Here is an 18,099-nt window from a genome sequence, read left to right on the forward strand (position 1 = left end):
TGTAAAATAAATTTTCTGCAGCAAATGCACATAAATTTTAGAAGCTACAGAGGCATATAGCTCCTTCCTGTTTGAATAGCACTCTTGTGTTGGTCACTCTATACCATGCTGTTTAGCCATTCTGTGCCAGCGTTTGGCAAGTGACTTGAGGCAGTTGCATTAAAGAGGGGAACACTTCTCAGTTTGTAAAGTTTGATGAAATTCAGAAGACTGCTAGTTTTCTCAATTTATTTCTATCTATGAAATATTTAGGAGCTGTTTATTACTGACCATCTTTCAGAAGCAAGATTGTCTTTCCATAGCTTTTATAACTACATGATTTATAATATGTTGTTTGTTTTCTATGAAGATTTTCAATACTGAGATGCACAATAATATTATATATGCCAAGAACTGATGATGTTCCTATGGCCTGGTTGTCTTTTTTTCAGTGAGAGGAAAAAGGATATTCCATGCAGATAGATGAGAACTGAAATAGTAATACCTCAAAGATTTTTTGAGGTTTCAGAGTATGTGTAACAGGATAACTGCAGTCAGTTAACAGGTAGAGAACAGTTTGTGTATTCCAAGTGTTAAAAAAATTTTCATTCTCTGTGGACCTTGCATCTTTAAAGTACATATATGGTATTTATAAGAATTCTGTTTGTATAAAGGTGATGTTTCCTATTTTTTTCTGTTTGATCCACTATCTTACACCTGCTATGATGGTGTCATTGCTAGGAAAATGTTGTCCACACAGTCCATCTTTTGTTGGTCCAAATAGAGGAAGTCAGAAGGCTCCAAATCCAGATTATAAGGGGGTGTGGTAGGACAATCCATCCAAGATTGTCAGTGCGTTCCACAGTCTTCAAACTGGCATGGGGCTTGACAGTATTGTGTTGCAAGAGAAAGGCTGTCACCTTCTCTATCCTAACACTGGAAGTTTGAGCCTTCAGTTTAGTCAGTGTTGCAATGTAGTGGTCAGATTTGATGGCAGGGTTCTAGGAAATACAGAAGAATCACTCCATGAACTAGGCTGTTTGGACTCTGGCTCATAGTGATGCCACCATGTCTCATCACTGGTAAGGATTCAGCTCAGGAAACTGTCACTTTCAGCCTTGTATTCATTTGGTTCAGACAAACTTGTATATAATCTTCTGTTCCTGTGCAAGCATCATGGGACCCATCTGGTGCAAACACTGTGATATTCCAACATTGCTGCCATTGTTTTCAGTGCATTGAAGCCAATATTCAGCTCTGTACATGGTTCTCTGGTTGTAATCTGCTGATTCTCACAGATGAGCTGAAATGCTCTTTATTTCATGATATGACAGCTGTGTATGGCTGTTTGGAATATTGGCTGGTCTTTCACATCTTTGTTCCCACTGCTGAAACACATCACCCCACTACTTCGCTGTGCTCACATTCACTGTTTCCATAAATGTCCAGCAAATATCAGTGAATATCAATGGGTGCATTTTTTCCTCATAGAGGAATTCAGTGATACAGCTTTGCTTCATATGCATGTCTGTCTCAGGTGCTATTTTGTCAGACTTCCCCTTTTCTGCCATCTGTTGCAAGGAGACAAAATGTAATGGAGTATTGGCAGGGAGGTTCAACCTTTGCTGTCGTAAGTCATGGGCCAGCATAACAAAATAGGAGCACTACCTTCATGTATTAGGTGCACAAACTGTAGCATTAAACAACTCAAAGCTGTTGGAGAAGATTGTTTCTGTATGTATTTGTTATTTTCTTGAAATGACAGTACTCTGGTAGAATTATTAGTATCGCAGAATCAAAGAACAAACAAACACCTCTCCAACAATTCTGTGATTTTTCAAATATAGCATATATTAATGGATTTCATAAAATAGATACAATAATTTGTTTATAACACAAAATGGTAGAGAGGTGTTTACTAATTAAGACTAGCTTGCCTTTGGGGAATAAACAGGTGTTGGTTTCATATTCTGCATTGGTGAGTTATTTGTGTTAGTATTTGATACAGCAATTTTCTGTTCTACAACAAATGCATTAAGAATGTCTTGAAATGCTGGATGTTTGAGTGGACTGTATGAAAATTAATGTTGTCACATGTAGTATCTGAGTACTTAAAGTATGTAAATTTGATGTTGATCAGCAGTATAAGGAGTACATTGCTACAGGCAGAATTTGATTATCAAAGAGTTAGTGGACTAATGTAATTAATATAACCAACTTGGAATGTATTTATTTTGTGAAATTGACTCCAAGCCTGTTTTACAAGATTATAGTCTTGGCTCATAAGATGCTAGTGTTGATGTAGTACTTCATTGGCAGCAATTTCACTTCTGCTACATGGCATCTTGATTAAAAATAAAAGATGACTATAACTGCTCTAGTCATTAAATAGATTAAAAATTAGATAACTGATAGTTTTCTACAGTTTTCACCACATGCAGAAGCTGTTGTACTCCATAATATTGATCTATTTTTGCTTATAATTTTTTTTTTGCAAAGGACATAAAGTTTTATGGAGTGACAAATACAAAGATAATTAATCAGAAGCAAAGTATGAAAAATAAACTAAGAATTGTTTGGTAAACTAGTGTAAACAAAAGGTATGCATTTCATTTCAGCCAAACACAAAAACACACAACCCCCCCTCCCCCCCCCAAGCCTTAGGCCACACCTGTAGAATTGTTCTAGGAAAGCAGAGACTTTGAAAGTGCTTTAGGGTTAATAGTAGCTAGCAAGCTTTTATTGTGGACAAAAATACCTTGTGTCAGCCGTGGATACGGAAACAAGAAACAAGACTCTCATTAGTAGTAATAATTTTACAGTGCTGAAAAAATTTACCTATATCAGTAAAAGAAATAACTTGGCTTCTACCTGGCTGGTTTTTAATCTTCACAAGTCCTTTCAACAAGAATCTATTTCATGATGAAATTGCAGATCAGAAATATGCTTTTTTAAGAAATTATGAAGAACGTATGAAAATTGGTGCAATATCATAGTTCAGTGATTTCTTAAAGGGTTCAAAGTAAGTGTATTTCAAATGATTTCTAATAAGGTCTGAGCATTTTTAAAAATGTTTCAGGTCTCCAATAGTATCTGCAACTTCTGTTCTCATGACTTGCCAGTGATATTTTATCATAATTAAGAAATTGACAATATCATTTCTTTACATTTGGTATTCCAAATGTAAAGAATTGCCTTCAAGGCATTGTTTTATTGGTTTTGCATTCCTTCCTGCTGTGTTAAATCTAATGAGGTTTGTCTGTCCTTTAGGTGACCTACAAGCGGGATCTGTATGCAGCTGAATCAATTATTAAGGGTATGTATTTGTCCTTATTGCTGCCAGTTTGCGTATTCCTAGGTCTGTTGTAGTTTGTTTTTTTTTACACTGTTGTTTTAAATGTCTTTAAGAAAAGTTTTAAGATGACTAAAATGTGCTTAGGCAACTTGTTTTACCTAGTTTTCAGGGATATTTTAAATTATGCATTTTTGACCTTTATTATTTATTACTCTTAGAACAGAAAATCTTATAAAAAAGCTGTGTACATAGCAAATAGAGATTAATTTGGGAAGACTTTATGAGCATTAAACAAATATTTGTTTTCTAATTCTAGTTCAATTCTGAATGTGTTCCATCTTTCTAAGTAGTAGACTGAAACATCTGTTAACTCTTTGGGTTTTTTTTTACTGTTTTCTTATAGCAACTATATGATCTTGAAATATTCCACTAAGTAGATATATTTATATTATATAAATATATAAAAATAAATATATACATATGTTTATATATAATAAAAATATTTATAAATATATATTTCTGTTGTAGATACATCATGTATGTATTCACTTACAATAAATACATATTTTTTAAAAGTGTGTGTATATATGCACACGTATATATCTATATACCCACTTTGACTGGATTTTAACCTTTTCCTGTGCTGATACAGTGGTTTAATAGCAGCCTAAAATCAAGATTTAACACACTCTAGAAAGGAAGAAGTTGTAAGTACTTCACAGTGAACACAGTAATTATTTTAAACCGAAGGACACTGATTCAGGTGACTCTTGATTGACTTTTTGTTGAGAACTGAGGAACGAATACCCAGAAACTAATAAAGAAAAGGGGACTTAAAGTTAAAAATATCTTTCCAGAGAAAGGAGTATGGTGAGTCACTTTGATGGATTGAGTGTTGTTAAAGTAACTGGTGTAAGTTTAGCTACTGGCTTGAGTAAAACAGTACATGCTGAGCACAGCTCTGCCAGTGCAAACAAGCTAGAAAGCTTAAACATAACTCAGATGTTTCTGTGGTGTGCAGAATGGCTGATACTGCTTCTCTATACCTCCTTGAATTTTAATATATGCATTGCTGAAACTAAGATCTTGTTTTGAGTAGGATTCCTAGAGGTATCAGACTCCTCTAGCTTTCAAATTTAAGATTTCTAAGCATATTAAAGCTGAGAATGTGACTGGGAGTAGTCAGTATGAGTTTTCAAAGGGAAAATTATAGCTGACCACGGCGATGGTCATTTTGCTGTAGAAGATTAATTTTGTGGCTGAGAGGAGGGCAGTGGCTACTGCTTATTTTGATTTCAGGAAGGCTTTTGATACTGTGCCCCATAACATCCTCATTAAAAAACGGATCAAGTACAGATTAGAAAAGTAGGCAGTGTAGAGGACTGATAACTGTATGAACTGCCAGGAACCAAGAGTGAGGTCTGGCTAGTTATACAGGAGAAGAGGTCAGTTCCCACCTCACCATAACCTCCTTTCAGGTCATTGTTGAGAGCAATATGGTCTCCCCTGAGCCTCCACCAGAATAAACAATCCCAGTTCCTTCAGCCGCACTTCATTAGACTAGTGCTTCAGACCTCTCACTAGCATCCTTGCCCTTCTCTGGACACACTCCAGGGCCTTGATGTCCTTCTTGTAGTGAGGGGCCCAAAACAGAACACAGTACTTGAGATGCAACCTCACCAGAGCTGAGTACAGAAAGACAGTTACCTCCCTAGTCCTGCTCGCAATACTGTTTCTGATACAAGCCAAGATAGTATTGGCCTTCTTGGCTACCTGAGCACACTGCTGGCTCATGTTTAGCTGAGCATTGATCAACACTCCCAAATCAGTTTCTTCCACACAGTCTTCCAGCCAGTCTGCCCTGAGCCTATAGTATTGCCTGGGATTGTTGTGGCCAAAGTGCAGGACCTGGCACTTGTTCTTGTTGAACTCCTTCCCATTGGCCTCAGCTCAGAAATCCAGCCTGTTCAGATCATCAGCTCTTGTTGTGTTAGATAAATTACTTAATATTTTCCAAGCAGTATTTTTAACTTATGGAAAGCTTTGAAAAATGGGGGTGTGGTCTGACTTAAAATAGAAAATGTTCTCAAAATATGCATTTTCTGCAATTTGTCCCACTTGATATATATCTGCAGATGGTATTGGGTGTTTACAAATATTATCCAATCAGAATTATTTCTGCCAGTAAGAGATTTTTGCAAATAAAATATAGAAGTTCTTGGCTTGACCTAGTGATTATCAAAGCATGTTTTAATGTTCTCAATCAGTGTGCTCTTGGAATACTGTGTAGTAGTTTTCACTTAATTTTATTTGATCTTTCCTTGATAAAACAGCTCAGCTTGATTATAAATTTTGAAAGCTTGCATACTGTTGCTATGCCTGTCATAAGTAAAATGAGTTGCAAGAAAAAAAACAGTTAATAGGACGGATCAATGTGGAAAACAGGAATTTCATGGTGTAGTATGAGATAGAATCAATAAATGAATTTCTCTCATTGATGAGTGGGAATTAGAAGTAATACTTTAATAATGGTTCAGTGGAACAGAGGAAAGTCTCCAATCTTTGATAATTGCAAAAGTAATTATATTAAAAAAAAAAGACTTCTTTTTTTCCAGTCTAACTATAGATCCCATTCCACCAGTCATTACTTGTCCATAACTAACTAAGGATCTGATTTGTTCCACAGGCTTAACTTCAGTTAAATCATTAGTTTTTGTCGTCAGTACTAAGCTAGAATAATAGTGAAGTATTAAATAAATCTTCTGAGACCCTATTTTTACCTGCAGTATCCAGTTCATTTTATCTAGCAATATACTAATTTGTCTATACATGTATGAGAATTCTCAATGAATTCCTGCTCATAGTATACTATGATAGATAGTTTATGCATGCATTTACAGTAAAGATTCTTTTAAACTTTGAAGTATTATCTATATTCTTAAAAAAATTATATAGTAGAGACTTTAAAATAAAATTATCTCTAATTGTAATATTAGTAAGGAAATTAGTCTGGTACAGTTTCTTGAATTTATTGTTTTATTACAATATTTCAAAATATTTATCAAGAATTGTGCTTTTTGTTATTCAGGTCTTTTGAAGCCAGTCATGTCAGCATAAAATGATGCAAGTAATAAGTCAACTGAACGCGTGTAAAATGTTGATCATATCTTGGCAAAAGTTCACTCTTGAACTTGGAGTAAATCTCAGCAAACTTATATTTCTGTGTTAATTTTGATCTCATTCTCCTTTTCCTACATATCTTTCATATTTACTTTGCTGTTGAATACCAAGACTCAGTTATTACTGGATCAAGTAGAACCATGTTCATCTGTTGTAGTTTCCATAGAAATAAGCAGGAGGTGTTACTTTTGGCGGGACCTATGCATTTATAATTGGGGCAAGAAAGCTGTAAATGCTCATTTTTTTTCATACTGTTCATAGATATATATTTGACACGTGTATTTCATCATGTTATCACTTTTTTTACTTTCACAAAAAGTGGTACAATCTTTTTCAGCTGTTGGTTATGATAAAAGATTTATGTGGTTTTAAGTAGAAATAAAGACCTGCACAGTGGTAAATCAGGTTAATCTCTTGCTTGATCTTCACTGATACGTTTTGTTACTGTGGCACTATTTAATATATTTGCTTCAGCAACCGCCGTAGTCTTTCATTGTGCCTGGTCTGTATGAAAAAACTAATTTCCTTAAAGTTTAGATTTGCTTTCACAGTGTTGCAGGCATTAAGGAAGAGGAAACCTCATGTTCATTTTATGCAAATAAGAGCTCTTGGCTAATGAGAACACTCTTCAATGGATTAATCTTAAATAATTAAATATATTTAATGAAGTTTTGAGCAGACACTGTTAGTGCCCACATCTGCATTTTGAAAGCTGTACCTTATCTTTTCTGTGTCCTTGAAAATGCTTTGAATACCACATCTTCAGCTGATATAATAAGACTTAGTTTTGTAGCAGAGAATTGAGCCATGTAGATTAAAATTAGGTAAGCATTTTATTCATAGTTCATGCAACAATAAAGTGAAAATATATTTAAGGGAAGATTTTAGTTTTAGACCTAGTGAGCATTACCTTGTTGCTCTTGGGTTTTGCATCATGTGGTCACGTGGTTACAATGATAATGAGTTTAATAAAGAAACCATGGTTTTACACAAGAAATATTTTTAGCTGTATTATTAGATGTATTAGCCTACTGCCTGCATTCTCCACAAAAATCTGTTACGGAGTTAACTAGATCAATCTATGCCTGTGACAGGGGGCAGTAGGCCCCCGTCCCCCCACCCCCCGGCCCCACAAAATGGGAAGGAAGGAAGGGAGGAAAAAAAAAACAATGGCAACAATTTATGGAGGAAAACTTATTTTACTAACTATGATATCGGAATGCAAGATAACACAATATAATACAATCTAATTGAAATTGAGACTAATAAATCAAATAAGATAGGAGACAGAGAGTTCCTGAGACCAAAAAACTTGGAACGGCTAGGAAAGTACCCTCTAGCACCCACTGCCAGGCAGTAAGAGACCACCCCACCCGGAAGGGTCAGATGCCATGACTTCCGTAATGTATAGGGATAGGTACCTAGAATTGGAGCATTAACTTTAATTCCAGTACATGATGTTTTGATGTGGAATACTGAAAACCAAAAAACATAAAACCATGACAGCTCTGTTATGTTGCACCTGTGGGAAACCTTCAAGGAGAAGTCACCTTCCAGAATGGCAGCTATCCTGCAAGCTAAGGAGGGAGGGTTGTTAGGCTTTTCCTACTAGCTGGATAGCTGGGTGTATAACACTGACTGCCTCTCTCATGACTGCAAAACCCTCAGCTCAGTATGTAGTGTTCCTACTTGTCATTACCCTTTTGTGTTTTCTCCCATGACTTAGGTAGCCTTCTGCTGTGTGGTAGCAACTCACCCCTATTTATGAGCTCCTGTGTTAGGGAACTATAAGAGTCATGCAGGTTTCATGGAGACTGATGGGAAAGTGACCGCTGCAAGAAAGGAGCAGTTGCTATGCAGTCTTTCTTCTGAGAGTTTCAGAAGCAGTCCCTGGGGAGAGAAAAGGCCTTCTGCTGACTCCAGCCTGCATAGAGATATAAATTTGGCTAGTAGAAGTCACCAGTATTCTAACTATACTACTGTGCTAGCAAGAGGCCCACACGCTTGTGAATTTCCACTTACTCCTTAGAGACATCCTCACGGATGGGTTTTTTGAAAACATTCCTCTTCTTTTTCTTTTTCCGTCTTCGGGATGATGATTGCAACTCCCTGGAAGAATATTTACAGCAGGAATACCTATCTTCTGTTTACTATTTCTTGCCTTGCTAAAAGCTTTTGCTTGAAATTGGCTGCTGTTTTGTCTGTAACCTTGCTGAGCATAGCTGGCAGACCTTTGTTTGGTCTGGTAGGCCTCAGAAGCACTGTACTACTAGGATGTCCCTGTTTGTATGGGTGCCAGTTCCTGACACTAAATATCATTTGGATATGAATGGTGTTACTTGTGGGATGGTGATCTACATGCTGATGGTTCTTTGAGTTGAGTATTTGATGAGGATGTGGTCCTGTATCACATACTTGAGTGGATTCAGGCTTCAGGTTCAGACTGAGTAGAATGCCTGAAAGCACAATTCTGTATGATGCTGTCAGGCTGGGCTGCAAAGTATTACATCTGAACATGCCACACAGCATGATGTTAACCTCCTCTGGATGAATCCCTAAAGCTAAATGTGTGGGCTGGTGCAATGGAGTGCACTAAGTGCATGGGCTTCACACTGGCTTCCCACTGCTGGGGTGTCTTCACAACTCACTTCTTTAGTGATAAGTGATCTAATTTACTTTGCTAGATGCACATTTTGTCACAGGAGGAATTTAGGAGTGATGAAGAGTATGTATATACACATGTAACTTTGATATTAGTGCTCCAAATTTCATATCATTCACATTTTTACTTAACACTGACTTGAAACTACTATTTCCTTCAATTTCAGAATACTTTTTTGTTAATGTGATTGTTTTATTTAGAAAATCCTTTTAAGCTATATTTAAAGTACTTGTTTGAGAATTTTTAGTCAACTGTTCACTTTCTGGTTTTAAATAGTGACTTGTTTTGAATTTTAAGCTTAGGTCAACTGATCTTCAAATGTTTAATGTTTTAATGTAAATGTTTTTATGCTGGAATATTAAGGTTAAACTTGTGCCTGTGAACAGTTTTGCTAAGGAATATGTTATTTGTGGTTCAGTTTGAACTACTACTTGCTATTCTTTTTCCTTTGAGGTACTTTTGCATTTCTTTGTCCCTATATTAAATTATAATTATTTAATTAACCCAATACAGGAAAAATGATTATGGTAACAAGTACCTGGCAATTAAATGTCTGAAAAAAAAACAAAAATTAATCATGCGTCTATAATTATGAGACTGCTTTTTTAGTCAGATGTATTACAAAAAGTAGCAAGTCCCAAGTGTTTTGCAGAAGCACAGCCAGCTTTTTAACTGCTAGCCTAATTAGATGTAATAATGGACAAATTTCAGCTTGTTAAACTTGACTCAAGTAGAAGAAAGGAAAATGTACATGCATACATGCATTGTATTTTACAGATTTATATTTATAAGTAAATATGTCATTTTCATTCAAGGTAATAAGTGAAATACTTCAGTAATGTAAATGGACTGTTACTTATCTTTTGAGACTTTTCATAAAATGTATTAGTAATTTGCTTATTTCCTTTAGTCTCTTTTAAACAACCACCTTATGAAAATCTTGAAGTCCTAACAATTTTTTAAAACATTAACTTAGTGCTCTTCTTAATTAAGCAGGTATGAACTTGTAAAGTATACAGACAAGGTGGCACATGCCTACTTTTAATAGTCTTGAAGTAAGAAAACATCATCTTACAATAAGGGTGACTCATCTAGAAATGCAGTTAAGATCAGGGCAATACAAAACATCCTAAAAATATTTCCATTATGACTACTGCCCTCAGGGCAAGTATCTTTGAACTCTAGTTCCAACATGTAAACTTTAAATGTTTCTTCTCAGTAACACTAAAAGTAATTTAGAGTTTGACTCTTTCCTTCTCCTTGTTTTTCTTAAGGGCCCTTATTCTGCAGTGACTTTTCAACAGATGTGCACTTGCAGATTGTATACTTTGCCTTCCTATTTGGCTGCATGAATATCTGCTTCCATGGATGTATACACAATTAAATTTTGCAAGTTGGAAGAAAAAGAAGTCACTTTGCAAGTAATGCTTCTTATTTATTTCTGTGGAAAATGCAACAGATATAAAAAGCACAATAACGCTGTTTCACAGTGCAAATTTGCAGCTACAAAACACTATTTTTCAACATAGTCACCACCCTTATCTGTGCATTTTTACCAGCAATGAACAAGAGCCTGCATACTGTGCTTGTAAAAATCCATACCAGAGAAGGTGACTCACTGTTTGACAGCTGCTATGATGGCATCATTGCTAGGAAAATGTTGCCCATGCAGATGAAATTTCACTGTGCTCACATCCACCATTTTGTGTCCATAAACATTCAGTAAGCTTCAGTGAATGTCAGTGGGTGCCATTTTCCTACATGGAGGAATTCAGTGACATACCTTTACTTCATATGCACTTCCACGTCACATGCCGTTTGGTTGGATTGCCCGTCTGCTGCTATCTGTCACATGGCAACATGATGTAAAGGAATACTGGTGGAAAGGTTCAACCTCTAGTGACATACTGCCAACATCTGCCTCTGACATTGTGGGCCAACGTTATCAAATAGGAGATATTACTTTCAGAGCAGTGCTCATACATCTGAACTTTTTATAAGTATTATAGCTAACTACAATGTTTTGTGTTATATGAAGAATCTGCACGATTAAAAAAGACACTTTTTTTTTTTTGTCAAACAAAAGATCATACTAAAGGCTGCACTCCTATGAGTACACTGCAGTAGTGCCCATTAGCCATTGGCTGTTCTTCACAGTGCGACAAAGAAATAGAATAGCAGGTGAAGAGGTATTCCTCAGAATAGTTATTGCTGGATGAAAATAACCCTCTTCCTCATCTTCTATCACTGAATATTCCTCTCCTTTATTTTTATGTTAATATTTGTAGGTGCAGTATCAAGTTTGGTTTTGGTTTTTGTGGCTACAAAGAAATATGGAATGGGTAAACAAAAATTATTAGATATTTTTGGTTACCTGTGTTGTACAAGCAACAGTTTCAACTCATGATAAATGTGAATGAACTAGATAATTGGCAATACTTAATTCCTTTTTCTTGTGTTTATAGTGATAGATACAAATCTGTTATGACAGACTGGAGATGCCAGGGAGAACTTTCAGAGCTGTCAAGCCATTTTTGTGTAGAAAGTGAAAATTGAGTTCTGATAAACTGGTTTCTTATTTTGAAATCATTGCAAAATTTAAAACTATTTGGTGAGCAGGGTATACTTCCAAAGCAATGGGAATTATAATGACAGACCAAGAATAGGAATGATATGTAAATATGCTTACAAAAAGAATCATATGTATTATACAGATATGTGCAATTAGAAGAAAAAAGTCTCTAGGCTGAAACCTATGTGCCATTCAGATGCATTTTTATTCTTATGCTATTAAATCAGTAGAATATGATATTTATGATCTGTATTCGAACAGTGGTGTTATAATTACTCTTTATTTGTGGCATGCTTTCTAGAGTAAACTTGGTAATTTGCTAGGCTAGACTTAATACATTATGAAACTAAGGTAATTCTTTAACATATATATCTTTTAATTTATAATTTTGAGTGAGATCTTAAGACAAAGACCATAACAGTTATTACTAAATAATAATGTGACCTAAAACAGTATTGTATTTAGTATTTTCAACAGACAAGACAAGGTGTAGAATAATTTAAAATTAGATTTCATATTTAATCTAGCTTTTTTCTGGTTTAAGAGAATTTTGTCTTTAAAATTAAACTATACATTTAAGCTAAGGCATGTTTTCTCCATTTTAATTTCCAAAAGTTTAAAATGTTCACATTTCCTAACTGAAATTCTCTTATACTTTTCTGAAGATTTTAGAGAACTCTTTTTCAAGTTATGTTGTTTACTGCTTTGCTCTTAGCAAAAATAGGTTACATTGATCTTTTTGTGACACTTCAAAAATGAGTCTGGTGGAATCTATCTGCACTCATTGTACTGGAATAATCATAGAATGGCTTGGGTTGAATGGAACCTTTAAGGTCATTGAGCTCCAACCCTCTGCTTTGAACAAGGCTGCCAACCACTGTATCAGGCCCTACATCAGGATGCCCAGAGCTCCATACAGTCTGGACACCTCCTGGGATGGGAAATCCACAGCTTCTCTGAACAATTTTATTGTATTAAATAGTTTTCTACTATAGATTTTCTTAACATTGGTGTAACTGTGGCAGAGAAACCAGGAGGCCTGTATTTCAGCCAAATATTTAGGTAATACAAGCAAAACTCCTAATTAATGCATAGTTTATTAATGGCATTTTTGCAGGGCTGTTAGGAAAGGGGAATTTTTAATATATGTGCCTGTAATTTCATTATGTATTAGTGTATTGAGTATAAAATTTAAATATTTAGCATCGCTATATAATTACAGTTTTCTGCATGTGAATTCTTTATTTTACTGTCATGAACTTTGGTAGAATGTGGGAATTGAACAAACAGTTATTGCTGGGGAATAACAATGTTCCTAAAATGATGACCACCAAATTGAATTACTTTACAAATCTGAACAGGTTAATTGTAATATTTCAATATTATGTCACTAGAAGCTAATGTTAGGAAATCTTTAATTTGATCAGGAATGCTTTGTCTAAAAAATTACAAAAATAAAACTGTTTATGGAAGAAATTAATGTGTACCACTAATGGGGGAGAGAACATGTATAGGAGGTGCTCAGAATAAAGGATAATTAATGGTAAAATTGGGAGGTAACTACCCAAAGTCTGCAGGAAGAAAATAAAAGTTTGTGAAGTTGGGACTCCTGTAACAGGATGTACATATTTTTGACATCAGGTATTAATATCTTAGGCTAGTATCTGGTACCTACTATCACAGCTGGTGGTGATCTAGTCAGTGTCTCCTTGGGAGCAGTTAATCTTATTTGAAAGTGAACAACTGAAATGTGCCAGATAGATTGCTTCCTAAAAATGCCTCTGTATTGCATGTACAAGGTGATCTGTGTGTCTGCACCAGGGTTGCCTGAAGTAGGGAAAGTAAAATCCCAGGGGGGAATCTTTGCTTTGTTGCCCGATGCAACATGAAGGAGTCTACTGTAGAGAGAAAGCAGTTTAAATGGAATAAATTCTGAAATCCTGTATCAGATTTATCTTTAATGAAAAAAAATTTTAAAAAGCCTCCTACTTTCATCCCGAAGACATATAATGTTTAACTGATCAGAATTTGGCAGTGTGAAAGAGTTTAACTATTTTTAACTTTATGCCATAATATGCTCCAAATATATATTAAATGTGTGGTAGTGTTGGGAGGGTTACTCCATAATCAGGTACAGCTGGGAAGAAGTTAGGGGACAGCGGGAAACAGGTGATGGGAAGAGAAGATTTCCAGGGCAATAAATTTAATATAATAGAGGAAGAAGAAGCCAAAGTAATAGACATTTTGGTAGGTAATATAATATGAGGGGAGAGATTGGGAAGATGAAGTATCAGTGTGTAGAGAGGTAAAAGGAAAAAAAATTAGAACAAAGGAGTTCAATTCAATAAAAGGAACATGAAGACAGTGAAGCAGTGAGCAGGTTCCCTGGAGAGGTTGTGCAGGCTCTGTCCTCAGAGGATTTCAAGATCCTTGGGGTTAAGCGACTGTCCTCATAGGCTTTGAGCAGAAGTTTGTAACTGAGATCAGCTGAGGTCCCTTTCGATCTGATTAGATACAAAATTTTGTTAGCTGAATGTTAATATTATGGATGACTTGGCTTTAACATGGCTCTCCAGAACAAAATAATTTGATTCACCTACACAGACTTCTAAAAACCAGCAGTGAAATACTGCATAGATAGTTTGTCTTCAGCCAGCAGGCTTCCTGAACTCAGAGGGAGTTGTAGTCAGTGCTCCTGCTGCCTTCCTGCGCTCACTGTGGTAATGCTGTGCAACAGCTAGATGGGTAAGCTTATCAGAGCTGGCACACAGGCAGTCTTGAAGGGAAAGACTGTGCTCAGCCTTTTTTCCCATAATGCAGCAAAGGTGCAGACCATTTAAGTTGTCATACAGAATTTTTTTTGACTACTTGATAGAGTTGATGTTTAAATTGAAAGTGACTTTTAAACTTCACCTAGGGAGCTGCTGCTTTGCTAGATTGATTTTTTTTGTAAACAAAAAAAGATTTCCCAGACTTCTTTCATGTTCGTCTTGATCTTTTAAAAGCATTCAGTATTTTTCTAATGAGTGCATTTTCATTGCTTTCATTTTTTCATACTCCAGCATTGCATTCTTCCTCCAATTTAAAAATATGTTTTCATCCTTCATTGTGTTTTCTTCTTCATTAAATTCAAGCTGCAGCTCTTTCTTACCCTTTTTGTGCTTGTCTTCTTTCTCATGTATGTTACAGGAAGTTAGAGGTCTAGGGGGGGATGGGAGTGAGATGGGCTTTTATAGTTGCAGACATTCAGCAGCCTCTTGCTGGATACATTTGACATTGCTTGTTGATAGCTGACTTCTTTTATAAAAGGACTGTCAGTCTTAAGTTGTGGTGCCTTTCTGGATTCCACAGCCTTCTTCCACATGTGGATTTTTGTAGTAGCTCCAATCTTACTTTCTTTATTAAATTAGTTCCAAAGAATCTGAGTTTCAGAAATCTTAAATGCCACTGTTTTATTATGTACATCCATCTTTTATCTGCATTTCATGTCCAGTACTAAATTCAGGTGGCTCTAGCTCTTTGATTTCAGTCTACCCACTTGTTGCTTTTTACTGATAAGAAATTAATTCAGTATGGTTTTCCCACTGACCCGTATTTTCACAGAATCACAGAATGGCCAGCGTTGGAAGGGATCTCCAGGATCATGAATCTCCAAACCCCCTGCCACATGCAGGGCCACCAACCTCCTCATTTAATACTAGACCAGGCTGCCCAGGGCCCCATCCAATCTGGCGTTGAACACTTCCAGGGATGGGGCATCCACAACCTCTCTGGGCAGCCTGTTCCAGCACCTCACCACTCTCTCTGTAAAGAATTTCCCCCTGACATCCCACCTAAATCTCCCCTCCCTCAACTTAAAACCATTTCCCCTCGTCCTGCTGTTATCTACCCTTTCAAAGAGTTGATTCCCCTCCTGTCTGTAGGCTCCCTTTAGGTACTGAAATGCTTCAATGAGGTCACCCCACAGCCTTCTTTTCTCCAGGCTGAACAAGCCCAGCTCCCTCAGCCTGTCCTCATAGGGGAGGTGCTCCAGTCCCCTGATCATCTCTGTGGCCCTTCTCTGGACCCTCTCCAACAGCTCCCTGTCTTTTTTTGTACTGGGGGCTCCACACTTGGACGCAGTATTCCAGATGGGCTTCACAAGAGCAGAGTAGAGACAATCACCTCCCTGTCCCTGCTGGCTACAAGCCAACTCTGATTTATCTTCAGTATATATGTTTGCCCACTGAATCTGTGGAAAGCTTTCTCCCACAGTTGTGGCATCCTGTGATCTCTTGTCCTGTGTGAGCTGATCATGCATTTTTGTTTTCTCACTTTCATCTGGTTGTGGTGGTTTATACACAGATGTTTATTTTTTTTTCCTATATTTCTTTTTCCTTCCTGCCCCATTCTTGCTTACATAATGCATGAGATTTGCTACGATTATTTTTATAAATATTTTATAAATAGTGGCCATAATAAGTGTCCATGATTCACAGAATCATTCTAGTTATCTTTTGAGATCCTCAGTGGTTAATTCACTGTTCCTGCTCACAATAATCATTTAAAAAGCACAAATCATTTTCCAATAATGCTAACTCTGCATCCATTTTAAAATTAATCTTTAGGCCTATATATCTGTTTTTTTTTTTTTGTTTGTTTGTTTGTTTAAGGTCTTTGAGTTTACAATAAAATGTGAGAGTTTTGCTTAAATAATCTTAAGTGTATTTATTGAATTTTAAGGAGGCTTTTTTCTAAGGTTGTAGTTTCATAATTTCCTTTACATCTTTCACTACTAGTTAATTTTGTGGAGATATTCAGTATTTGTTTGTCTCTGAAGTCTTACTGAAGCCTGCTTTAAATGTAATTAGACTTCAATCACAGTTGTTAAATTTTTAGCTAATTACAGGATGACTGCCCCAGACAAAGATGGGGTCTACTGTTTGGTGTCTACTGGACTTTTTTTGTTTATTTTCTAATAGTAACTTCTTGGCAAAGATGCTAATACTACATTCATTGTGGCATTGAATTGATAAGCAGCATAAATATTTCAAATAGTTATTTTCTTGGTGGTCACCTAATGGCAGTAATGTGGATCTGAGCAAATATCTTTTCATAAATACCCATTACTTAAATATGATATTTTCAAATGGTAAAAAAAATCACAAAATATAAATTCATTTTACGTTCATTTAGAGTCAGATATATATTAATTGTGTGTTTATGTTAATTGTACCTTGAAAGAGGCTTAAAATTAAACGTACAGCTGATGAAAAAATTCTACCAGGAGACAGCAGTATATGTATTGAAGGTAATGTTTAACAGATAAGTAACTTATTTATTTTTTGCATGAAATAAGTGTATTTTTTTTTTCTTGGTTGCAGACAGCTTATCACAACAAATTTGTATTATTACTGATGTGAAGGAAGCTGTTGTGCAAGTAGGTTTTCTCCTTCATGAATCACTAAGAAGCCAAATAAAAGTAAGTATAATTTCTTGTCCTCGTAACTAATAACAAATTATCTAAATTCTGAATACAGACTCTGAGACCTCCTGCATCACTTGAATATTTAATAAAAAGGATTAACACCAGGTGTAGAAGTTACCAAGAATCGTCTCCTGCCTAATTATGCTGTAGAGAGGGATCTTACTGATGCTTTTTAAAATATATTTATTGGATTAGAGGAGAAATTGGATCCAGACTGCAGAGAGGCCATATTTTAGATTTTATGAATTCAGTGAGCCCAAATTGTTACAAATACATTACAGAAGAAATGCTTCTGTTACTTTGAAGTCTGAATTAAAGTCTAAACCAATTAAGGAACGAGCTGTGGTTATTCAGCCTTTTGGCAGAGAGTTAAGGAGGTGCATTTCTCTTACGGTGAATGTTTATTGAAGCATTGCTGAATATGGATGGACTTTTCCACTGACATTTAACTGTCTTTTCCTTGTTCATTATTCCCACTAATGGAGCTATCACGAGTTTTCATTTCCCAATTATGATTAACATTTGGTAATTAGAGATATCTCGACTGATAATAGAGTAATTCTTAATTATGTATTATATGATGGGATCATATCTTTCTTTTACACAGAGAAACAAAGCAGGAATAGCTGTTCAAAAGTATAGATTTCCCAATTTGTGTAATTGTAGTTTTATAATGTATTTTTTTGCATCTGTTGATCTGCTTTTTCTCCTCAGTTAATATGGGATGTTTTTGTATACTGAACTGGCTGATCTACATTTTGAAATGAAACTTAACATTGTACTTTCAGCTTTTATTTGGAAGCAATTGTATTTATTAGGGTACATCATTGTTTTTATCAATTGCATGTGCACATTTTAAAATGTAAAACCTTAGTAGAGTTCAGTAAGATTTCTTTTTTCTTGTCTGAGTAGCTGTGGGATGGAGCAGAAGTCTTTTTCCACTT

At 35.7% G+C, this 18,099-nt stretch overlaps 1 protein-coding gene across 4 annotated transcripts in view; it reads left to right on the plus strand.

Moving 5' to 3' along the window:
- Positions 1-18,099, plus strand: part of CRPPA (CDP-L-ribitol pyrophosphorylase A) — a 112,191-nt gene that overhangs the window by 39,122 nt on the left and 54,970 nt on the right. For all 4 annotated transcript variants that reach the window (XM_090142724.1, XM_031590052.2, XM_090142723.1 and 1 more), the window contains exons 5-6: positions 3,250-3,295; positions 17,052-17,149. In XM_090142724.1, the coding sequence (XP_089998850.1) occupies positions 3,250-3,295; positions 17,052-17,149 (144 nt within the window). The remainder of the gene's footprint in view (positions 1-3,249; positions 3,296-17,051; positions 17,150-18,099) is intronic.

The sequence above is a fragment of the Phasianus colchicus genome, chromosome 6, assembly GCF_987193195.1.
Source record: "Phasianus colchicus chromosome 6, bPhaCol1.hap1.1, whole genome shotgun sequence".
Lineage (NCBI taxonomy): Eukaryota > Metazoa > Chordata > Aves > Galliformes > Phasianidae > Phasianus > Phasianus colchicus.